At 43.5% G+C, this 25,161-nt stretch overlaps 1 protein-coding gene across 5 annotated transcripts in view; it reads right to left on the bottom strand.

The window, feature by feature from the left end:
• Window positions 1-7,508: 7,508 nt before the first annotated feature.
• Window positions 7,509-25,161, bottom strand: part of TTN (titin) — a 279,823-nt gene continuing 262,170 nt past the window's right edge. For all 5 annotated transcript variants that reach the window (XM_068543885.1, XM_068543886.1, XM_068543888.1 and 2 more), the window contains 20 exons: window positions 24,450-24,755; window positions 24,087-24,368; window positions 23,313-23,906; window positions 22,904-23,191; window positions 22,498-22,797; window positions 21,672-21,974; window positions 20,814-21,116; window positions 20,128-20,712; window positions 19,694-19,999; window positions 19,279-19,578; window positions 18,055-18,630; window positions 17,637-17,942; window positions 16,674-17,267; window positions 11,081-16,548; window positions 10,772-10,927; window positions 10,487-10,643; window positions 9,040-9,731; window positions 8,793-8,946; window positions 7,965-8,267; window positions 7,509-7,827 (listed from right to left, as the gene is read on the bottom strand). In XM_068543885.1, the coding sequence (XP_068399986.1) occupies window positions 7,529-7,827; window positions 7,965-8,267; window positions 8,793-8,946; window positions 9,040-9,731; window positions 10,487-10,643; window positions 10,772-10,927; window positions 11,081-16,548; window positions 16,674-17,267; window positions 17,637-17,942; window positions 18,055-18,630; window positions 19,279-19,578; window positions 19,694-19,999; window positions 20,128-20,712; window positions 20,814-21,116; window positions 21,672-21,974; window positions 22,498-22,797; window positions 22,904-23,191; window positions 23,313-23,906; window positions 24,087-24,368; window positions 24,450-24,755 (12,272 nt within the window). In that variant the 3' untranslated portion in view covers window positions 7,509-7,528. The remainder of the gene's footprint in view (window positions 7,828-7,964; window positions 8,268-8,792; window positions 8,947-9,039; window positions 9,732-10,486; window positions 10,644-10,771; window positions 10,928-11,080; window positions 16,549-16,673; window positions 17,268-17,636; window positions 17,943-18,054; window positions 18,631-19,278; window positions 19,579-19,693; window positions 20,000-20,127; window positions 20,713-20,813; window positions 21,117-21,671; window positions 21,975-22,497; window positions 22,798-22,903; window positions 23,192-23,312; window positions 23,907-24,086; window positions 24,369-24,449; window positions 24,756-25,161) is intronic.

Here is a 25,161-nt window from a genome sequence, read left to right as displayed (position 1 = left end):
GGCCTTAGCTTTCGGAGAAGAGGAATTGACTATGTAGGGGCCTCTTTACTGGGAGGTACCTGAAGGGATTTTGTTGTCTACCCTGCCCTGGAACTATAATGACCTGGAAGGGGGACAGAGCCCTCCTCTCCTTAAACATTCTCTGGCCATCTCACCCTCCAGCAGGTTTGATTTTTTGCGGTTGTGAAGGGGTGGCAAGACCACAGTGATAAACGGAGACCTGGCTTCTAGATCCAGCTCTGCTACTAGCTGTGTGAATTTGGGCACGTTATCCGAAGGCTCTGGATCTCAGTGTACTCCACTTTCCGCTTTCCTTCTGGAGGCCCTCTCCAGGAGGCCTCATTCTCTTCCTTGTGGTGGTCCTTCTGCTTATCGGGACGGGGCATCTCGGTCTCCCTTCCGGTCTTGGCCTGATGGGCCTGCTGGTGTTCCTTCTCTCCAGCTTGTTTGGGTTGTTTGAGGCAGGGAAGTGGGAGTAGAGGGGAGACAGCCAGCCCCGCTTATGGATGTGGGCCAGGGTTCTCAGCAGGTGGGGGAATGAGGAGTCAGGTGTCCTGACTAAAATCTAAAAACATTGCAGTGATGTCAGATGGGCTGGAGGCTGTCAACAAAGAGCTGACTTCATTCCAATTGCAGAGAAGAATTCTGCCCCCATGTTCCTCTCTGAGGCCGAGGCTGGTGTCAGACCAGGTTCCCTCCACATCCCTGAGATTTCCCCTATAACTCAGGGAATTTATACCTATTATATCCTTAGCAAGGAGCATTTGTCTTTGAAGCTCTGCTGGTTCAGGAGCGCTTGTGGGTAAGTACAGTCAGCCTTCTGTATCCATGGGTTCCACATCCTTGGATTCAACCAACAACGGGTAGAAAATACTTGAAAAACAAAATTCCAGAAAGTTCCAAAAAGCAAAACTTGAATTTGCTGCACCAGCAAATACTTACATAGCATTTACATTGTATTTACAACGATTTACGTAGCATTTACATTCTATTAGGCATTATAAGTAATCTAGAGATGATTTAAAGTATACAGAATGATGTGCTTTGGCTATATGCGAATACTGCGCCATTTTTTATAAGGGACTTGAGCATCTGTGGATTTTGGTATCCATTGTGGTCCTGGAACCAATCCCCCCCCCAATCTCCCGCTATACTGAGGGGCAACTGTACACACCAACACAAGGCTTGTTAACAGAGGCCCCTCCTGGCTGAAGAAGGAAAGGAATCCCAAGCACCAGAGCCATGGAAGTGGTTTCCAAAGCGGGGCTTATCCTCTTTTTAAGGGAGCTGTGTGTAGATACTTCTGAGATGGCTTGGGCATCTATCTGCTGGTTCCCTCTCTGAAATGTGTAGGGCAGTATTTCTTAAACTTTTTGAATCATTGGCATTTTTTTTTTTTTTTTATCATTGGCATCTTTAAAAATGAAATGAAAACTAGGAACAATGTCCCTTAAAAAAAAAAAAAGAGAAAAAAATATGCATAATCTCAGGGAGCTCAGGGACCCCTAAAGATTCTAGGATAAGCATGAATTTCAGGTTTGGAATCCTCACTTTTAGGACATGCTATCTTTTGCAGTGATTTCCTGACAGATTGGAAAGCGTTGGCATACCTGCCCACTCCTCTTACCTGCTTCCCACCTTTTCTTAAAATGGAGCAGGAGTGAGTGGGAGTCGTCCCCAGGAGCCACATTCCTGACATCGCATCCTCAGAACTTGGATGTTGGGCCAGATTCTTCTACCTCCATTGCAGTTCCACAGCAGTGGTCATTTTCACCGAGAAGAATTGCGGCAGTAAGTTGCCCTCCTGTCTCCACAAGTCACCCCCTCTCCCACACCTTTTACTTTACCTGGAGAGTCTACCAGTCTGGCTTTATTACTGTTTCCCTAAGTCCCCAGACAGTCTTAGGAAAGACCTTTCCACGGATGGCTATAAAGCCTAGGAACTGTAATTACAGGGACATTATGGGTTAGAAATTTGGTGATAGGTGAAGGTCTTCCTATGAGTGGAGTCCCCTGGGAGGAAATAAGCTCTTGGGCATAGAATGGCAAATACATGTCATAGTTTTCTCAGAATAGCTAAAGACTTTGTAAAAGTAAAATTTGATCAAGTAACTAGTTTGCTTAAATCTCTTTCATGGTTCCCCTTACCTCTTAGAGAAAAGCCCAAAGTCCATAATATGGTATAAGTGGCCTTTTGCAATGTTGCCCTGCTTCTCACCTCCAGCCCTTCAGAGGTTCTTGCACCCCCTTATTAACCTTTTCTACTTTTTTGAATGTATCGTGCTCTCCTTGCCCCAGACCTCTGCAGGTACAAGGATCCTCTGCCTGAAAGCTTCTGCTTATCTCCTTAGTTCACTCCACACTTTAGGTCACAGCTTCTACATGTAACTTCCTCTAATCTGACTGTTCCCCAATTCTCTGACTGGATCAGATGCCCTAGCAATGTGCTCTCAAACACCTTGGATTTTTTTTTTTTTATCATAGCACTTAATTTCATTTCTTAGGTGATACCCAGTTCCTCCTCCACCAAGATCCAATCCTCTTCACACCTCCCATGTTTCCACCTACTGTGGCCTGTCTCAGCCTACATCATGTACAGTACCAGTGAAAACAGTTCCATCATCAAATAAGTTCGGGGAGCATTGTATCGCCTCTTGGAGGACCACAACACACACTAGCTCATCAAAGGCTCTGGGAAGTCCTGCATAAAGAAGTACGATTTCCCAAATCCTAAGTTTATTTGGCTGTGGGACAATTTTCCCATATCTACCAACATCTCGAGGAAGAGTTTGGGAAATATTGACCCAGACATACCAAAAGGCATAAAACTATTTTTATAACCTTAGAATAAAAATCGATGGGCCAGGGCTTCCTTGGTGGTGCAGTGGTTGAGAATCCGCCTGCCAATGCAGGGGACATGGGTTCGAGCCCTGGTCCAGGAAGATCCCACATGCCACAGAGCAACTAAGCCCTGCGCCACAACTACTGAGCCTGAATTCTAGAGCCCGCGAGCCACAACTACTGAGCCCCCGTGCCACAACTACTGAAGCCCACGTGCCTAGAGCCCGTGCTCCACAACAAGAGAAGCCCTGCAATGAGAAGCCCGCACACTGCAACGAAGAGTAGCCCCCGCTCGCCACAACTAGAGAAAGCCTGCGCGCAGCAACGAAGACCCAACGCAGCCACACACACACGAAAAATCGATGGGCCAATCTATTTTCTGTTTTTTTAATAAATTTATTTTATTTATTTTTGGCTGCATTGGGTCTTCGTTGCTGCGCGTGGGGGCTACTCTTTGTTGCAGTGTGCGGGCTTCTCATTGCAGTGGCTTCTCTTGTTGTGGAGCACGGGCTCTAGGCACGCGGGCTTCAGTAGTTGTGGCTCATGGGCTCTAGAGCGCAGGCTCAATAGTTGTGGCGCAAGGGCTTAGTTGCTCTGCGGCATGTGGGATCTTCGTGGACCAGGGCTCGAACCTGTGTCCCCTGCATTAGCAGGCGGATTCTCAGCCACTGCGCCACCAGGAAAGGCTGGCCAATCTATCTTGCAAAAGTCCTTCTATTTACTTAGCAGACACTGTTTTCTCCTATTACAAGGAAACTGGGTTTTCTCTGCCCGAATTTCTTAAAATTACATTTGGGGCTGAATAAACAAATACAAATTACTTTCTTTTCCTGGAGCACAATCATAAAACATTATTCTTGAAGAATAATGTCTCACCATGGAGACTGTCAATTTAACCTTTTTACTGGCTATTTCTGATTTACCTACCTCCCTACCTCTAGATGGTTCATATATATAATTGGCTACTACTGGTTAGAGATAATAAATTCATCTTTTGAGAAACTCTACCAAAACACTTCTTTTAAAGATGTGCTGTCTCATGCCCATCATGTCTAGTGTTATGGGTTGAGCTGTGTACCCCTCCTCACAGATATGTTGGGGTCCTAAACCCCAGTACCTCAGGATGTGACCTTATTTGGAGATAGTCTTTACACAGATAATAAAGGTAAAATAAGGTAAAATTAGTGTGAAACCTAATCCAATATGCTGATGTCCTTCTAAACGGGATATTTGGACCCACACATGCACGCAGGGAGAATGCTATGTGAACAGGTGGCCATCTACGAGTCAAGCAGAGGCCTGGAACAGATCCTTCCCTAACAACTCTCAGAAGGAACCATCCCTGTTGACACTTTCATTTAGGACTCCTAGCCTCCTCCCCGCCCCCACCACCCCCAGGGTAGTGGTACTTTGTTCTAGCAGCCCTAGCAAAATAATACATCCAGTAATTACAAGTGAGGTCTGTGTTACACCCCCTCTTAAATGTTTCTCTGGTCCCTAACTTCGATGTTTTGCATGGTGGTCTCTAATACAATACTGATTGCTGGTATTTATTGGGTGCTCTGGCAGCACTGCTCTAAGAGTTTCACATGTAGTAATTTGTTTAATCCTCACAAAACCTGTGAGGTTGATGCTGTTGTTATTCCCATCTTATGGGTGAGACCATCAAGGGATAGAGTAGGTCAGTAATTACTCCAGGTGACGCAAGTTAGCAAATAGCAGATCCTGGATTTGGGTTGGTACTCTGGGTTTTGAGTGCGTATATGTAATTCCTACACTATGCTGCTTATGAGTGTAGCCAAGTGGGGGGTTTATAAAATAGGAAGGATTCAGCAGAAAGAGGGGCAGGAAGAGAGTGAAGATTACTCATAGGTTTTGTGGATTGGAGGGTTGAACCAGGAAGAAGGCGTCTGCTTGCTGCTCTCTGGCGCCCCCTGCCGACAGGGGGGAGAGACAAGGTGGTGTGAACCGGAAATGCAAAGCTGCTGGGAAGGCACTCCTGGGGCTGTTGGAGGTGGGGTGGGATCGACCCTACGCGGGGGAGCGCCGTTATTGGAGGCGCTCTCAGAGGGAGGCTGGCTGGTAAATCCGGGAAGGGGTGCTAGTAGTTCCAGCCGGAGGGCCTCTGAGGGACTTCCCAGGATCCTCCCTACGCAGTCCTCTCACGTGTGACCCCTTGGCCACACCCTGCCGCTCTCAGAGGCGTGGGCTTCTGCTACTGGTTGAAAAGAAGTCAGGCCTGTGGACTTGGCGTGGATTTCCTTCCCAGGATAGATCTTAGCTCCTCCCCTTTCTGCCAGACCCAAAATGGATCTCTGGATTTGGGAGCTGCAACTACAGTTCCTTCAGCTTCAGAATTCTCAGCAGGACGGACTGCGCCTCAGCCACGGATAGGACTGCTTAGAACATGAGCCTGTCAGGGCTGGGAGTCAGCCTCAGGAATCCCTGCCTCTCTTGTTTTAAGGTAAGAACTGGCATTTCAAGTTGTTAGATGGTGCAGTGAGTGCTGTCCGTACCTCCCAGATCCAGGTGATGTGTACACGGCCCAGTTTCTTGTGTATTGGCTGTTTAGCTGCCCTAGTCTGCAGAGATTGCTCTGGCCAAGGGGTGCCCCTCACCCTGGAGGTTATTTCCGTCTCCCCCCCACCGCCCCCCACCCCGCTCCCACAAGCTCCCAGCCTGTAGGCACTAATTGGCAGATAAGCGGGTACAGAAGGTCAGCGCCCTTGCTCCCAGGTGGAACCAACTCTGGTACAATTAATGCTCCCTGTGGGATGCGGCTGAAGCTCCCGCGGAGACCACATTCTTGCTTAGCTTTCTTCCTCTACTCTGCTTCCCTCACTTCCTTTTTCCTGAGAGCAGTCCCTCAAAAAACTACTTATACTAGAGTCTAGTCTTAGGCTCTGCTTTTAGGGAATCTGACTTAAGACAGAATACTTGAATAAATGAACGAAGACCTAACATCTTCTTTGGGGGAGTAAGAATTGACAGTGCATTTGCTTTAGCTTTGGCCGCTTGTACTTACATTTAGGGGGTAATTTAGGCAAATAATCAACTTTATAGGTTTACAATTAGGATTATCTAATTGAGGTGGATACAGATTTTTCTGGTGCTAGATATTTCATCATGAAGTTGTTTTGAAAAGCATAGTAGGACTATACCATTTAAAGCGAGTTCTTTAGCTTTGAGGACTTTGATTTGTTCTGTCTCAATTTGGAGCTGCAGTAGTCAGTAACGGATTCAGTTGCACAATTGATCATTTTCCCTGAAATTGTCATATTCTTTTCTATACTCCTTGAGGGACAGGGTCTATTTCATCTTGCTCATCTTTGCATTGCTGTCTGGCACAAAATATCGTGAATTGTAGATGTTCAATATCTTTGGATTTAACGAATCAGCTCCCATAAAAATATTTTTCTTGATGATAAGTTTAGAAGATTTGATGTATTATTTTGGGGGATTTTTGTTAACTTTTGGTGGTAACTTTATCCATGAGAATCATATCTATGCTTTAAAAAAATTGTGGAATGCATTCACCATGGTAATTTAAATATTTGCTGTGAAGAACTTGAGTTGCTTTTTCTTATCTGTGATCATTTCTGTGATTTGCAAAGGCACATACCTCCCCAACCCCAGAATTTTACAGAAAACAACCAATCACACATTTTGAGGTGCAGATAGCTTGCTTTATTTTGTTGTTACTATCTCAAGGAGGTCCAACAATTATAACTAACAATTGAATTTAAACCTGCATGAAAAGAACTACATCAAATTGATATTTTGGGCAGTTAGTAATATTTTGTTGTTTTAAATTTAACGACAGCTTTATTTTGTTGTTGTTCTTTATTTTTTGCTGTGGCTCATTGCTTAGTTGCCCCGGTTTCTCTGGTGTAATTTAAATTTAGAGCTACCACACGAAGGCGTTGGCTGCACCCCGGGACCTCCAAGAGTTGGCACTGCTCTGGCATAGGAACGCATGAACAGCTTGGTTAAATGAGGGGATGGCCAGGTGATGTTGCTTTTCCAAGCTACCCAGGCACTCTCTATGGTCAGAGACAGTGTGAAATGAGCGAACAAAGTGTTGGCCGTTGCACTTTGCTCTGGTAATATTTAAGTCATGATCATTTTGAGTGTGACATCATCAGAGAAAATGTAAGACGTTAAAGTGTTGCTTACAGGAGGGTAAATGCAAACATCACCAATGCCTTACATTTCTGATTCAGTAAGTATTGGTGCACATATCAGGTGACGTGCACAGCATCGTGTCGGTGGATAGGACATCTTCAATGGGGAATTTCTCGACCCATTGAGGCATACTTAGACATCAACATTATGTTGAGGCACAAAGATTGATTAAGTGTTGAGCAGGGTATTCGCTCCATAAGAAACTTTCTCCTACCAACAGTTAGTTTCAACAGTTACATTGTAAAATGTCATAAAATAAATGGTACAAAACTTTATAACCGTTAATTCGGCTATATACAGTATGTACATGTCACTAGAGAATGTATAATCTTCTTAGGTCAACAATTAAGAAAAGATTGAAATGCATATTTTTGAACTTCGACTCATTTAGGTTGATACAAAACTACATTTTTTTAAAAAGTATTTACAGATCAGAAAGATTAGTCTATGTGAATCGTTCAGGAAAGGTTAAGAATGTCTGAATATGAGAGCACAGGCCCTCTTAAATGGATCGAATATTTATATTTACAGTAGCAGAGTCAGATCCAAATTCATTCTCTAAGCTCAGGGTATAAAGTCCACCATCTTGTTTCTGTACGTCCATGATGATCAGAGTTGTCAGGTCATCTGTGTTTTCAATATGGAATCTCCCTTGCTGTTCTTGATTTTGAATTTTTCTTCCACCATGGGACCATGTTATTTCCGGGGTAGGCTCACCCGTAAAAGCGCAGGCTACTGTTAAAACTTTGCCCTCGTCAATGCTGATGTCAGAGGGAAGAGCTTCAATTTTAGGTGGAATTCCTTTATGGAACAAAAACAACAAAAAAGTTTTAGGATCACTGAAAATGTAACAGTTTGCTTTCTACTGAATTGTATGTACTAAGGACTCTACCATGCTACTAGGCTTGTCTACCTCTACCAGTAATTTGATTGCTCACCTCTTACGCCTGCTTTAAGCATCCTACTAGTTGAGCTTTCCAGTTGTGTCATACTAGATTTTCCCATAAAACTGCTGGAACTCATTTCTACAAAGGACTCTTGCATGGAGGACATGCCTTGGGCAGACATGCTTGCAAATTTCATTTCGGTCATGCTGCTAGCACTGCTGCTGCTGAAACTGCTGAAGGAGGCCTCCTGCTTCGAGGCAGACATTTGGACTGACTGAGATGAGAAGCTTCCTTGCAAGCTCGTGTCACCACTTGTCCTCAATACTACCTCTCTGGGAGGTTCTTCAACTAGAGCTGTGGAGCATAGCAGATACACAGTGAACACCAATGACATCTGGCTAATTGGTGACATCTGACACTGACTTACAGAAATGGAACACTTAGACACACACACAGAAACGCAACCCAAACAATTTGCTGTGGAAGCATAAGCAAATGCATACATACAGTTGTCAAGAGCTAGCTCAGTGTCTCCCAGAAACGAATCCTTATATTTCTATCATTACATTACATGCAGGTGCTAGAATCACTAGGAGAAAAATGATTAGTCATACAGAAAATAATTTTTATATTGTGCATTCTGAAAATACATGTAATAGGACAGTTGGTAGCTTTGCTTTGAAAGTTAACTTATCCATGTTTCTGTCTAGCTGTAAAGAAACGTTGACCTTTAAGAATGAATTCACACAGGAGGCCGGTGTCTCTTACACATGGGGCTCCAGAGAGTTTGCTGGGCTCAGAAGACAAAAGCAAAAAACAAACAAAAAAACTCAGATAACGGCCTTAAGCAAGTAAGGAAGATGGTAAAGAAATACTTACGAAGGACCGTTAAGGAAGCAGTAGCTGAACATTGGCCATGGAAATTTTTGGCCTTAATTGTGTATTTCCCACTGTCACTTACTGAGGCATTTCGGATTTCAAGAGAATATACATTTCTGGAGCGACTTACGCTGATATTTGAAGAAACAGAAATCTAAAAAGAGAAAAAAAGGGTTTCTCTGAGCTCTTCAGGAGTAGATGGGGTATTTAAAGTTTTCTTCAGTAGTATATTCATAACTCAACTTACTGGCAGGTTGTTTTTAAACCATTCGATTTCAGACGATGGCTCACCACTGATTTCACAAGAAAAGAGAACATTTTGTCCTTCGTTAACATTTTGAGATCTGGGCTGGGAGATGAAGGCTGGAGCATCTGAGAGTTCTTTGCTCAGGGTCAGATCATACTGACACTTGATGATTCCTTGGCTGGTTTTGCCAATGCAGGTGAGGATCCCTTCATCTTTGTGACCAGCCTGCTTGATGGTCAGCGTCTGGTCGCTGCCTGAGACGCCATATCTGTACTCCTCGGAGTTACTGAGCTCTACCCCATTCAATACCCATTTCACATCAGTGGCACCAGCAATGTTGGCTTTTAAAGTCACTTTCTGACCATCAGGTATACTCATCTGAGTAGAATATGCTTTAATCTCAGCATCAGTTCTGATTTCTTCTGATGCCTGTGATGCTTTAGTGATTTCCTCATGGACAATGGATTTTTCCAGGGAGGTCGCTTCTGATTTCTTGACTTTTTCGGAAATCAGAACTGTTGAAGCTTCCTCCTTGAGGGCCAGCTTCTCTGGAGATTTCACCTCTGACATCTTGATTTCTTCAGAAATTAGGGCTTTTTTGGAAATTTCCTCTTGGACATCTGCCTTCTTCTGGGATGTACTTTTGGAGGTCTTTTGTGTAGATACTTTCTGTATCTCGGTGTCTGTTACAGCTGAAAAAGAAAGCTCTATAAGGCAAACTGAATTGGAAAGAGGCCCCACCCTCTTCTCTTGTGGATTCTGTAAGTGAATAATATACAAAGAAAAAATATTGACTTAACGCATGCAGTGTAGGTAATACCTAATTCTTTCTCAGTCCCAATCTTGGAAAGTTGTCATGCATGACTTTGGAGATCAGTGTAATGATTATTTAAACTAAACTAAACAGAAGAATGATTTTTATGACTTAAGGGGAAAAAAAGTTTTGAAAAGAATAGTTGAAGGATTTAGGAGATGGGTGGATTTAGGAGATTTTGAGTAATTAAAACAATTGAATTATGTTTTAGAAGACTGAGATGAAAGCAAACTAATTTTAATTGGGAATACTGATACACTTCTTTCATTAACTTTCCACTGCTTTGGAAAATTAGCAAGAGTGAAGTTTTAGGGAAGAAGTGCCATTTTGTATATTCACCTGACTTTATTCTTAAACGTTCCTGGGAGCAGGAATCTTATATAATCTCTATGGAATCTTATATAACACCACATACAATTAGACACTTAATAAATATAAAAGTATATGATAACTTCAAATATGTGTATTTGTACATTTGTGTACAAATGGTATTCTGTAACTTGGTAAAACAGTTTTATTTTAATACTTTGTGTGTGTGTGTGTGTGTGTGTGTATGTGTAAGGAATAGTGTTTAGAAATGTTTCCTTCATATTGTTTTCTGAAAATTATTGGTAAGAATAAAAGCCAACCTACCTTTTATTGTTAATTTGCAGCTAGAGGACACAGATCCAGCTGAATTTGTTATTGTACAAGTATAAAGTCCACCGTCAGAAGTATCAGTCTTATGAATTTCTAGGAAGAATCCTCCTTTGTCTTCAGAGAGTTTATATTTACCTCCTTGTGTTATAGCCTGTAGAATGCACGTGATTTGAGTTTTAAAAAGTGATTTACTTTTAAACTTTCTTTGGGAGATGGGGAAGAGGGAAGAGGTTAGTGTTTTTAGAAGATAAGATTAAGGATCATTTAAGAACTGGTTACCTTTCCATCCTTTGTCCAGATGACAGTCGGCTGGGGTTCTCCAGTAGCTTTAACTGCAAATTTAGTGACACTGTCTGAAGAAATAGTTGTATCCTGCAGCCCAGTAACAATTACTGGTTTTGTGGAAACTGGTTCAGGAGCTTTTGTTTCAGTTTTCTTGGTTTCTGTTGGCTCAGCAGTTTTTGGAGCTGCTTTCTTGGTTTCTGTTGGCTCAGCAGTTTTTGGAGCTGCTTTCTTGGTTTCTGTTGACTCAGCAGTTTTCTGAGCCGCTTTCTTGGTTTCTGTTGACTCGGCAGTTTTCTGAGCCGCTTTCTTGGTTTCTGTTGACTCGGCAGTTTTCTGAGCTGCTTTCTTGGTTTCTGATATGCTTGAAACTTCCTCATGGATATTCTTAAAGGCTTGTCCCACAAATTGGAAGTTAGTTTTGGAAGTTCCACCTTCACCAGAAATCTCACAAACATATTCTCCACAATCAGATTCAGTGAGGTTATGGATTTTGAGCTCATAGGTACCATCTGCCGAATAATGAAACTGGAAATGCCCATTTTCCTTCAGTTTCTTGCCATCTTTATACCAGGTGACCTCTTTTGCACACAATACAGTACTTTCGACCACACAGGTCAGCTTTGCTGTATCTTTAGAAGCTTCTGCTTTCAAGGACTGAATTATCTTGGGTGGGGCAGCGGCTGGCAGCTGCTGAACCTTTTCTGTTGGTGTGGGTTTTGCCTCTGTGGGTGATACAGCTTTTGGGTGAGAAGTCACCGGTTCTGGGGATTTCACTTGTTTTGGAGACTTGACTCCTTCTGGGGATTTTACCCGAGGCTCTGGGGATTTGACTTTCGGTGGTGATGTCAGAGCCTTTTCAGTAACCCTGGCCTTTTGAATGGTCAGAGTAAACTGTGCCTCTTGCTTCCCTTCGCTGTTCTCTACCACCACGCTGTAGTTGCCCTCATCTGAAGCCTGGACTGAAGAGATCTCAAAGGTCGATTTGTACTTTGCGGTGGTCACTTGGTGGCGGGCGGAAGTGCTTATGACTTGTCCCCTACGCAGCCATGTCACAGTCGGTACCGGCTCACCATCTGTGTCGCAAGAAAACCTTGCAGAGTCGCCTTCATACACCGTTATGGACCTTGGCTTCGTGAGAATTCTTGCTGCCAAAGTCGTCTTGATCTTCCTGTGTGTGGATTTTTCTTCCAGCGACTTTTCTTCGACTGCAGCACTTTTCATTTCTGCAGATGCATGGTGTTCATACGATGAGAGACTTTCCCTTGTCTCTGTCATCTGTGATTTCATTTCCCTGATGGAAGAGGAAGCTTCCATCTCAGATGTTTTCTTAAATGATGAAACCGCATATGCCTCTGTTCTCGTCAGCTCAGGGAAAACAGATCGGGGGACCTCTTCGTCTCTGCGCTGGGAAGCATAGGTGGTGTAATCCCCTCCCGTGACGTCCAAGGTTGCATAGTCAGAAGCCTCACCTTTGTAGTTGGTGCACACGGCACGGTATGTTCCGCTGTCATCAATATGACAGTCCAGAATTTCCAGGGTCAGGACCCCACTGGTGTTGGTGTAATGAATCTTACTGCTCTCTTGGAGTTCTACACCGTTGTGGTACCATTTGACCTCGGCAGTTGGCTTAGACTGAACATTTAAGATAAAACGTGTATTTTGGCCGCACGGGACCCTGTGGGAGCGCATCCTCAGTGTGATTCGAGGCATGTGGTCCAGCGTAAAAGGCTGCTGACTCAAAACCTCATACTTCCTTTCTGATGTCTTCTGAGTTTTTAAAGCAGCTTTCATGGACTCGTACCTGGAAAAGATATCAAATCTTGCCGACCTCTCAAATCTTGACAGTGATCGCTCACTAGACACAGGGCTGGGGGAACGTGGGCGAGTCCTCTCTGGGGTAGGAGACCTTCTTTCTACGTCATCTTCATATTCATATTCCTCAGCTGGCTGTGGCCGCGGCCGGATCAGCTCGGACACCGGCCTCATCAACTCGATGTAGGTCGGAGACAGGGAGCGCCGGCGTCTCAGCAGCCTGGACACCGAGGAGGAAGTGTCTCTCTGAGTGTGTTTGGAGATCTCATATTCTTCCTCAGTTTCCGTTATTTCAGTCACTTCTCTATGGCGTCTTGATTTCTTTCTAGATTTTTCTTCCTTCGCCATGTGGTCCAGCTCGCTTTTGTATTCCGAGAGGCGCCGGGTGGTGGTGACTGGACGCAGCAGCTCCTGGTCCTCTCTCTCGGCCATGATCCTCTGCCGCTGCCTGGGCTGCCTGTGCGAGACGCGGGCGTGCCGCTCCCGCAGCTCTGCGTAACTCGTGCTGGTCTCTGCCTTCATTGGGATGTGATACGTTGAGTATCTGAAGTCTTTTCTTGCTTCCTCCACCTTGATGTGAGCTTGTGGGGAAGGGTAACGCAGACTCGAAAGCTCAAAACGTGGAGGGCTCCGGCTTGGGGGTGAGGCTGAAAAACCCAGTTCCAGCTCTTCTTCAAGACGCAGCCTCTCTTCCTCTGTTCTCTTCATTGCCAGGTAGTCGTCAATGGGCAGGAGCAATTCTTCATCCGAGATGTCACCGAGAGAACGTCTCCTGGGTCTGTAATAAAAGTAATAATCAGGAGAAGGTGTACGCCGGCGGGCTGGTCTCACCATTTCAAGGTCGTCTTGGGACAGTTTGGGAATCCTCCACTTGGGTCTGTATTGATCGGTGATGCGTGGAAGAGGCATCACGTAGAACTGTTCCCATCTTGAAAGGCGGATGCGCTTGGGTCTTTTCTGTACAACTCTGTCCACCTTCCCAGGCATTTCAAATTGATCGCGTATCTTTTTGTACCATTTCATGTCAGACATGGGCACGAACTGCTTAATGTGTTGGTCTTCTTCTATGGTGGCCGGTTTGTACTTGCGTGGCTCTGGTACTTCGTAAGGCATGCGGAGTTTTCTCTCCTCCTTCTTTTCTTCCGTCTCAAGTCGGTATTCCCCTTTTACAGTCTTGGTGCTGACGGCTGGTTTGTAAAGGATGGCAGCTTCTCTCAGTGCCTCCTGGGCGACCTGTGTTAGTGGCACAGTCTCAGTTCCGGAAAGAATTTCAGCCATTCTCAGCGTCTTGTCAATTTGCCTCTGTACGTGTCGTTCACGCTCCTCCTTAGTCTTGAACTCCTGTTTGACGTACCTCAGGCGTTCCACTTGTAGGTGGGCCTGGCAGCTGGTGGATCCAGCAGTGTTTGTGGCTGTGACTCTATAGTAACCCGTGTCTTCAGGCAAAGTATCCCTGATATGAAGAGCATAATAATCCAAGCCTTCATGGATAATTTCAATGTTAGGCCCGAGGGACAGTGGCCGACCGTCTTTCTCCCATTTTAATGTTGGCGTGGGGATGCCAGACACCCTGATCTCAAAGCAGACACTTTGGCCTTCTTGGCATTCTGCGTTTGCCAGTAGCCGTTTGAACATGGGTCTTAGGGTCGTACCTGTTGGAGGTGGGTGTGGGGTCACAGTCAGCTTTGCTTTGCAGCTGTCTTCACCGTATTTGTTTTTTGCCACAACAGTGTATTCGGCAGCATCATCCGTAGTTACACTGTTGATTGTTAATTGGTAAAGACCCTTGTCGGACTCAAATGTGTACTTCCTATCATCATCACCTGGTTTGATTTTCTGACCTGATTTATACCATGTTACTCGAGGCTCTGGGTGGACAGTTATAGTTACTCCAAACCGGACATTTTCACCCACATAAACTGTCCTGTTATAGAGAGGCAGCGTGAATTCTGGTGGCCTTTCCAGGAGTCTCATGGTATCTGTTCTGCGCTTAATTTTCCTTATGGTTCTACGGCAGTAATAGTCGTAAACTTCTCTCACACCTTTAACAAACAGCTCTGCGTAAGAACTGTCTTCCCCGTAGTCATTGACTACTTTGCATCTGTAGGTACCGTCATCAAATTTGGTAATGTGTTTGACATACATGGTGGCCACTCCATCGTCATAGGTGATTTCATATTTCTCACTGTTCTCCAGCTGTCTGACACCAAAGTACCAAGTCACTTGGGTAGACTGATCGTAATTTTCAATTTTGCACACGTATTTGACATATCCTCCTTCTTCACCGACTGCATGCATTATCTGCCCAGAAACTGGGCCGATTTCAATGGATGCCACTTTAACTTTAGCAACGCTCACTCCCTTCTGAGATCGAATTGCACCACCACAGGAGATCCTGGCTGCAGACACAACGAAGTTGAGGTCTTTCTTGATCAGGGTGTGGTAGTAACGTCGGTGTTTCAGTGTCCTGATCACTTTAGTACTGACTCTTTCTATCTTCTGCTTCAGCCACGGGTGCTGGAGAGCCTCAGATGCTGTCATGCGAGATTTTCTGTCTTTCACTAACAGCCGGTCAACAAAGTCCATGGCTTCAAGGCTGATCTCTTGGAATGCTTCTTCATCAAAGGTATATTCAGCATTCATGATGTTCTCAATTACCTGTTGGTTAGTTTCGGCCAGGAATGGATTGATACCACTCAACAGCACATATACCAGTGTTCCGAGTGACCACATGTCTGTGGCTGTGCTGACAACATCATGCTGGTGGACTTCAGGTGCATAGTATTCAGGGGCAGTGAACAGAAGCCTAAAGATGTCCCCTGGCTTCAGCTGATGGGCTTGACCGAATTCTATGATTTTAATGGTGGAGCTCCTTCTTGTTTGGTAAATGATATTTTCTGGTCTAATATCAAAGTGTCCAATATTATGACTGTGTAAGAACTCAAGTGCTTCGCAGACCTGGCGAACATAGCTTACAATTTCTCTCTCATTAAGTTCAAAAGCACTTGTGTTAATGCGTTCAAATATGTCAAGTCCTGATATGAACTCAAAGATCATAACTAATTCTTCCATGCTTTCAAATGATTCATGGAGGTATAAGATATTTCGGTGCCTAGCGATGTTTAGAATGGAAATTTCTTTCTTTACCAAAACCTGATCAGCCCCTTTGACTTTAACAAATTTGGCCAGGTATGTCTTCTTTGAGGATGTTTCAACACAACGGTGGACAATTCCAAACTGACCACGCCCAAGATCTTCAGCAATCATATATTTCTCATAGAGTTCCTTGGTTGAAGAGTGAGATGCTTTGGTCATAGAAACTTCCCTGCTTTCATCAACCTCTTCATCATAGTTCATAGCTCTGGTCTTATCTTCTTTGGTTATGGTTGGTTCTGAAGGCTCAGAAGGCTTGCTCAGGCCAAATTTATTTTCCGCTATTATACGGAACTGGTAACTTGTTTTTCCAAATAAGTTGATCACGGTATAGTGTGTTTCTCGGGCCTGTCCTACGCGGATCCATCTTTCTGCAGTGGTCGCACATTTTTCAATAATGTAGTTGGTGATTTTGCTGCCACCATCAGAAGCTGGCTCAGTCCATGTTAAGTTGACAGAATCTCGTGAGACGTCACTAACTTTGACTCCTCTGGGTGGGTCGGGAACATCGGCCACGTCCAGTTCAACTGTCTTCTGATCAATTCCAAATCTGTTTTTAGCACAGACCACATAGAAACCAGCATCTTTTCTCTCCACTCCGTTGGGGAAAACAAGTGATGTGAAAGATCTTGTGACAATAACTTGGTAGTGGCCATTGTTGTTGATGAGATCTTGTCCTTTCTGCCAGGTGATCACTGGGGCTGGTTTGCCACTGAATGGGATCTTGATGCTGATTACCTCACCTCGGAGAGCGTGGACTGCTCCCATGCCTTCAAGATTTTTAGGCAAGTGTATCTTGGCTGGAACTGTATCAGAATAAAAGAAGGAAGAATATAATTTAGCAATACCCAACACTATTTAAGAGCACCCCCTACCCCAATTAATAATATGTAATCTAGCACCAAAATGATGTTTGCTGATTTATTTTTACCTTCTGCTTCCAAGGAGGCAGTGCCAGACACAGACCCTCCTTGGTTGGTAGCTCTGACTTGGTAAACTGTGGCATCATCATCTGTGACGCTTGCAATGATGAGCTGGTGGTAGCCACCCTTAAACTCTTGAATCCTGTACTTTAATCCATCTGCAATGATTTCTTTGCCTTGTCTGTACCATTTCACAATTGGTTTTGGATGACCAGTCACTTTGCAGACCAAAGTAGCATTGCTGTGATATCTGACATTTAGATTTCTCAGTTCCTCTTTAAAGTGTGGTGCCTGAATTGGGACATCACATTTGGGAATGACAGGTTCTGATATTTCACTCCATTCGCTTTCCCCACCTAGGTTTTCACATTTCACACGGAACTCATATTCAAGACCTTCAATAAGGTTTTGCACTGAAAAGACGGTTTCTCGAATTTCATCTGTTGTCACAGCAATCCACTTGTTCTGCTTCTTCTCACGCTTCTCAAGGTAGTAATTTCTAATCTTTGCACCTCCATCACTGGCAGGTGGCTTCCAGGCCACAACACAAGAATCTTTTGTGGCAGCAGCAATAGTTGGTTTGCCAGGAGCACCTGGCTTTTCTGTTTAAAACAAACAAAAAGCATTTGACTCATGGGGTGAAACAAACAGCTTTATGAAGAGCTTATTTTTTAAAAAATAAAATGTTATGAACCCAAAGTTCTATTAAGAATAACTAATCCAGAAAAATGAAATTGGTTACTTTATGCCGAGAAACTTACCAAAACACAAAGTTCCTTTTTAGAGAAAAAGGGGATAGGGTATACATGTGCCCTTTTAGATAAGCAAAAATTCAATTTAAGTGAGATAAAAGGCACTTGTACTTTAGCTGAATCTTTGCTATCTCCTTTCAAAAGTTATTTCTGTTTAAAAAAAAAGTTTTATGTACAGATGGAATTTGGCCATAGGAAGACTGTAGAGGTTGTACTCACCAAATGGACTCTTAATGATCACAACTGAGGAGACTTCTAGAGGGTCACTGATGCCAAACGTGTTCTGAGCCAAAACCCGGAAGTAATACCCAGCATTTTCTGTGAGGTTCACAATTCTACAGGTTGTCACTGAGATGGCTGAAGACACCAATTGCCATTCAGCCCCTTCCTTGGCCTCACATTTCTCTACCACATAATTGGTGATCCAGGAACCTCCGTCATCTGCAGGTGGTTTCCAGCTGATCACCACAGAGTTCTTCAATAGAGCTTCAATCACAATTGGTCCTGTAGGTTTGTCTGGTTTATCTGTTGGGAGAAAATACAATTGGAGTGGTTTCTGTAGTGTGTCTCCCAAGATTTTTTTCTTTTTTCTTTAAAAACAACAAAAAAACCCCCACTGAAAATGAAAATAAAATACCTTGTATTTCCACATCAAGGATGGCATCCACTGTTCCAAGAACATTGCTGAGCTGAACTTTGTATTTCCCAGCGTGAGTCTTACGTTGGACATTCTTCATGACGAGATGAGTATAGTGCTCAGTGTTTTCAATAGCAGTGTTTTCTGAGTTTTGCAAAAGTTTCTGGCCATGGAACCAAGTGATGGCAGGTACTGGACGGCCAATGTACATAACGTGAAGTCGAAGCGTTGACCCCACAGCACCGTAATACTTCTCTTTCAGTGGGTAACCGGGATGGAATTGTGGCATTGCTTGCAGGAGAAGCTTACTACTGGATTCTACTTCTCCAACCTCATTGGTAGCTACGCAGGTATAAACGCCTTCATCTTCTTGTTCCTCGGTCATTACTGTTAGAGTATGTGTGCGTCCATCTGAAGACATTTTGTACTTGCGGCTTTGTATCAGCTCCTTACCAAATCGGTACCATTTAATGTCTGGTAGAGGCCTTCCAACAATCTGGCATGAGAGTTGAGCAGCTTCACCCAGTTTGGTGGTGACATCCTTCATTTCTTTGCGTACTCCTGGGGCCTCTCCAGCTGAAGGGTATGAAAGATAACATTAATGCATTATTGTTACTACTGAATCTATAATCCTCTGTCCTTGTATATCAGGAATGAATTCATCCTATTGACTAATACTTTATTAGACACCATTATTTACATATGAGTCTAATTCTTAAAAAGGCTTCACAGTGACTGGAGGATCATCTGGAAAGTAGAGATTCAATGAGCACATCATATTATTATGTAGAGTGACTTTTTATGATTGGGAGGCATTAACAATGTATAGGGTTTGGGGGAAATATTAGTTCTCTATAAATCTGTAGATTTGCCCTTACTTAGGTTCACTGAAGTGGGGTACATTTGTTGACCCTTCAAGTCTTACTAGGAGTATTAAAAAAAAAAAAAAACCATTGTATTCAAGGGAGAAATTGCTTTAGGAATCAGTTCAGTGCACCTAACAGTTCACTGCTGAGGTTACGTGCTTGGAATGACTTCCTTTAGAATGCATCAACTATTCCCTGTGTGTGCATATGCCAGAGTGAGTGATTTCTTTCCAAACACTTGCTCTCCAGTAAAGCTTTCTGGAGATCTACTTAGTCCAGACAAAGAATTAGCCTTAACATGTTGCTCAGTTTGTAAACCAGAAGCAGAGAACTAACGTGGTAGTTACATGTTACTTACATGTTAGTTTCGTCTTTACAGACATAGCCGTTCTTCGAGGTCTGCTCAGCCCTGTCTCATTCTCAGCGAAAACCCTGAATTCATACTCCGTAGCTTCCAGCAAACCCCCTATTGTGAATTGCCTGTCCTTGATGCGGTCCTTACTGCTCTTCTTCCAGACATTGTCTCCAGATTGTCTATATTCAACCCAGTATCCAAGGATTTCTTTGCCACCGTCGCACTCAGGTTTCTCCCACTGTAGAGTGACGCTGTCTTTGGATATTGAAAGAATCTCGAGTTCTCCAGGTTGGCTTGGCTTATCTGAAATATTTGAAAACAGTTGAAAAGGAAATCAGCTTTCCTGCTGAAATAAAAGAAAAAGAGCAAAGATGGTTTGCCTCTCTGATTCTAACCCCTTTGGAAACTCTTTCCTTACCAAATGGATCTTTGCAAACAACTGGTTCAGAAGCAGGGCTGGTCTCGCTTAGGCCAACGTCATTCTGTGCGATGATGCGGAACTGATATTCCGCGTCGGGAACAAGCCCGGTGATGGTGTACATTGTGGTGGTGATCTGAGTCTTGTTGTGTCTGACCCACTTGTCAGTTGATGTCTCCTTGCGTTCAATGTAGTAGCCTGTGACCCGAGAACCACCATCGTCTCTGGGCCGGGACCAGGACAGGCTGACAGAGCTCTTGGTCACATCTAGTACTTCTGGGGGATTGCTTGGAGGCTCGGGAGGGTCTAGGAATGTAAGTGGAAAACACATATGTTAGAGTGCAGTCCCAACTCTTGTAAGCTGGTGGCTTTCCTTTTGAAACAAAAGAGCACTGAGAGGATTTTTACAGTGTTATGGTTGGAAGAGCACTTACTCAGTGGTGTTTTTGGTATGACTGGTTCCTCAGATTTCAAGGGTTTGCTTATTCCAAACTGGTTTTCCGCTGAAACACGGAAATGGTACTCCACGTTTTCTTTGAGGCCTTTTACGACCAGAGATGTACCTCGGACTCTGGAGTCGATGGTGTACCAGGCGGCTTTAGGCACTTCTCGTCTTTCGAGGATGTAGCCTAAGATGTCAGCACCACCATCATCGGCAGGGGGTCTCCAACTGACCCTTACAGAGCGAGCTTGTATGTCGTCATATTCAAGTGGCCCTTCTGGAGTGTTGGGACTTCCTATCACCCTGACCTTGATGTAGACAGCCTTCTTGCCACACTTGTTTTCCAGAACCAGGTCGTAAGTGCCAGAATCATCCCTGTCTGCTTCTTTGATTACAAGCTCAGTGTGAGTTTCAGAGGTTGCAATCATGGCACGCTTACTAATATCTTGGCCTTCCTTGGTCCATTTACATATTGGGAATGGTTTTCCTTTGATTGGTATGGTAAGTCTGATGACCCCACCTTGTCTTACAAAGATACCTTCCTGGTATCTTTCATCAAGTTCATAGTCAGGATATTCTGGGAAGAAAGGTAGGGTTACAATTAGCATTTTGGGAGGCGGGTGTAGGAAATAAGTCTTAAGGCAGTTATAGCAGAAAGTAAATGATCATATGTCTTACCAAGCATTTCCGTGACTTTGACTGTTCCTGGTACCTCAGCGGGCTCCCCAGGTCCACCAGCGTTACAAGCTAGGACACGGAATCTGTATTCAGCGCCCTGAGGTAGGTGTGTGAGAGTATACTCCCGAATCTTGGTTGGGGTGGTGTTGCATTTGGTCCATTCATATTGATCAACTTTTTGCATTTCGATCAAGTAGCCTGTGACTTTAGATCCTCCTTCATCTTCTGGAACACTCCAGGCCAGGGAGACTGATGTCCTTGTTGTATCAGTAACTCTTGGGTTTTGTGGCTTTCCTGGAGGAGCTGGGAATAAGAATAAGACAAAAACATACTTGTTAAAGTTTCTGCAAAGTTGAAAATCAAATGCACCACCTAACAATTTCAGTGAGTTGTGGAAACATGGACTATAACATTAGAATATTTTTCATTTTGTAAATATTTATTTTAATCAGTTAACATTACTTAAAGCTCTTGGTTTTTCCTTTGTCTTATTTGTGCTTTGTTTATAATCACTAATACTATCTTACATTTACCATCAGTTTTTAAAGTGCTTCCAGAAATATTAACTTGCTTTAAAATTTTAACTGTGATATAGGGTGTGTATTGTGAGTTCCATTTTAAAGAGGGAGGAATAGACTCAAGAGAAGAATATAAAGTTATTTGCCCAAAGTTGCCCGGGGTTGGAGTGGGGAGGGGATTGATGACAGAGGACACAACTGAACTTTTTGAGCTGTTGGAAATATTCTATATTTTGATTGTGGTGGTGGTTATACAAAACTTATAGAATTCTATATTTCAGAAGGGTGACTGTTACCACATTAAATTATACCTCAATAAACTTATACAAAAGGTATTTACCAATTGGATCCATGGCAATGGTGGGTTTGGAAGGACGGCTTGGTTTTCCAGTTCCTCTCACGTTAATGGCTGTGACACGGTGTTCATATTCTAAGCCTTCAGTAAGGCCAGTGGAACGGTACCGTGTCATCGTCACTGGTACTTTATTTACACGGACCCATCGATCTGCTCTCACTTCTTTGCGCTCCACAATATATCCAGTCACTTGGGAGCCACCGTCGTCTTCTGGTGGGTACCAAGTAAGTGTCATGCCCTCACGTGAGACATCAAATATCTGTAATGTTTCTGGAGGTCCAGGAATATCTGCAGCAAGACAGAGGGAAACACAACATGGCACCATGAATAAATTGAAGACTCATACATTTGTATAAGTGTGTCTTGTATATACCATCTTAAAATGGTATATATAAGACTCTTGCAACTGTTTTTCTCATGTTTTCATTTTTGTACTTTTCTTGCTGTTCCTCATTTTCTTCAATTCTATAAACATTTATTTAGCATGTATTCTGTATTGTTTCTCACTGTAACAGCCAGTCCTCCCTCCTGCCTTTCCTTCCATCCATCCTTCCCTAACTCCCTCCTCCTCTCTTTCTTCCATTAAAAAAAAGCCCCACCCATGTTGAAAACTTCCAAGAAAAGGAGGTTTAGAAACCTTGGAAAGACACTGGGATTAACTTTGTGACCTATTTTTACTTACATAAGGGTATATTAAGAACAAATTCCTTCTTGTTAATATTTAGGATCAGAGGTGGGGATTCTATCTCTGTGGTGGGGACTCTACCTCTGGGGATTCTACCCAGAGTGGGGGGTGGCGTCCAGGACTTACTGATGCGGCTGCGACATTCTATGGCCTCAGATTGCAAGTACGAGCCGATCCCGAAGCGGTTTGTCGCAGCTATACGGAATGCATACTCGTTTCCTTCAGTGAGTCTGGTAAACTTAAATGTTGATCTAGTCACTGATTCAGACACTGGCAGCCACCCTGGACGATGGGCATCACGTTGTTCTACCACATAGCCACTCAGTGGAGCACCACCATCCAGTTCAGGCGGTCCCCAGGAAATGGTCACTGAAGTAGCATCAATTTCTTCAATCTTGATAGGCCCAGTTGGTGGACCAGGCTTGTCTATGAAAAAAAAAAAAAGAAATCCCGGAGATTAATTTTCACTTCAAATCAAAATTGGGTGACTAAACAACAACAGCTTGCTTGTGTCTTGGTCTCTCATCCTTACCGAGAATGATAACTTTAATGGTCTCTGAAGTAGTTCCGGTTGCATTCTTCAGTTCAAGTATATAGTCTCCAGTATCTCTGATAGTGGTTTCACGAATGGTTAATTTAGCTACCTTAGTATGAGTTTCAACTGTGACACGCTCTGATTCTCTTAGTTTAGAGCCAGCAAAGAACCAGGAAGCAGCAGGAGGTGGGCGACCAGCAATTGGTATCACCAGCTCTACTGGTCTGCCGGCTGGGACGTGGATGGTCTTTTGAGGCATTGTAGAAAGATCGATTGCTGGCAACACTATGAGAAAAAGTAGGCATTTATTCATAAGTATTATTTCTAATGACAAAGTGTCATGAATTCTGAATGTTTCCTTCATTTTCCTTTACTATTATTGTTATTTTGGTGATTTGGTACATACCTCTGAGGTCTTGTACAGTCACGGCTGTGATGATCTCTCTTGGTTCTGACACACCTTTCTCATTTTGTGCCCTTACTCTAAATAAGTACTGTTCACCTTCATTTAAGGAAATAACAGTGTGCTCTAGGACTGTGGGTTTTAAGGTGACAACCTTCATCCATCTCTCGGTGCCAGCTTTGCAGGCCTCAAGAACATAGCCAGTGAGCCGGCTACCACCATCGTAGAGTGGTTTTTCCCAGGCAAGGGTAACAGTCGATTTGGTGACGTCGACAACTTCTAGCTTCACAGGCACCAAAGGTACTTCTGAGACCAGAACTGCATCAGATGTTTCACAAGGTTCTCCAATGCCATAGATATTTTCTGGCAGCACTCTGAAATAGTACATGGTTCCTTCTATAAGTCCAGAAATTCTGTAGAGTGTCTTGCTGCATTTGGTAGTTACTGTTTTGAATGCTCTCATGGCAGCTTCACGCTTCTCAATAATGTAATTGTTGACAGGAGCTCCACCATCAATTGTGGGAACTTCCCAAGTAATGGTCACAGAATCTCTTGATACTTCCTTAACTTTCACTGAAGGACAGGGACCAGGAGTATCTAAAACAAGAGAATGAAATATCCATACTTCCTGTTTGCCTGATTGGTTGATAGATTTTTTTGGGGGGCAGGAAAATATACTCAACGTAGTTCCTTTTAGAGAGGTGATAATCAGAGGTTAAGGTGTATCTTTTTAAAGAATCTACTCACAGCATAGTTGATTTTAAGACAAATACTTACCATATACTTTAACAAGGACAGTTGCTGATTTCTTGCCAGATTGGTTTTCAGCTTCAATGGTGTATTTTCCAGCATCATACCGGTTAACTTTGTCCACAATAAGTAAAGAGTAACTCTCAGTGTTGTCAATGATCGCCCGGCTTGTAAGGTCAATGCCCTTCTTGCTCCATGTGATGACGGGTGGTGGTCTTCCAGATACAGACACCATCAGCCGCAACGAGGCCCCGGCTCTGATGGTCACAATCTTCTTTAAATCATCTGCAAGCTCAAGATCTGGTATTTCTGGAAAGTAAATGTCAAAACTTAATTCATGAACAGGTGTGATGAGAAAATAATTCACCTAAAACCTTATATTATAAATACCCAGTCTTTCCATGGGCTCAATTTCAGCGGTTGACTCGCTGTATTCACTCATGCCCTTCACATTCACAGCGGCAACTCTGAAGGAGTATTTCTGGCCCATTTTAAGGTCTGTCACGGTGAATTCATTATTTCTTATTGTGGTGTTGGTATGCACTCGGTACCACTGATCAGTGTCCTTCTCTTGCATTTCAAGAACATATCCTATGATGTCAGTGCCACCGTCATACATGGGCTTGGTCCAGGCTAAACTAATGCTGTGTTTGGTGGTATCCACAACTCTCGGAGCAGAAGGTGGTCCAGGGGTGTCTATGAAATTTTAAAATAAGGATGCAGGTATTACACAAATAAGGAAGCTTGAGATTTGTATTTTTGGTTTTCAAGACTCACTGAGGCATTATTGTTCTTTGTCCACACTCACCAAGATACTCTTTGTAACTAGGCTCTTCTGATATTGCAGGATAGCACTGTATGCTCTATTATTACTATTATTATTGTTTTAAGAGTTAAACTTCTTTAGAAAGGTAGATGTTTCTTTCTGGCCACTTTGGCTAGCTATGCTGTGTCCTGCTAAGCTCATTGCTAACAGTACCCATTCTCAGGGACTTTAGTTGCTCAGCTTTCAACAGGGTTAATATCACTTGTCACCTCTACATTGCTAATAAGTACAGGAATAAGTTTCTTCTACTTCCTCGATTCAATCCAAGTGATTTAT

The sequence above is a fragment of the Eschrichtius robustus genome, chromosome 5 (genome assembly GCF_028021215.1).
Source record: "Eschrichtius robustus isolate mEscRob2 chromosome 5, mEscRob2.pri, whole genome shotgun sequence".
Classification (NCBI taxonomy): Eukaryota; Metazoa; Chordata; class Mammalia; order Artiodactyla; family Eschrichtiidae; genus Eschrichtius; species Eschrichtius robustus.
Note: the sequence above shows the minus strand (reverse complement) of the source record. Positions and strands in the feature narration are given on the sequence as shown.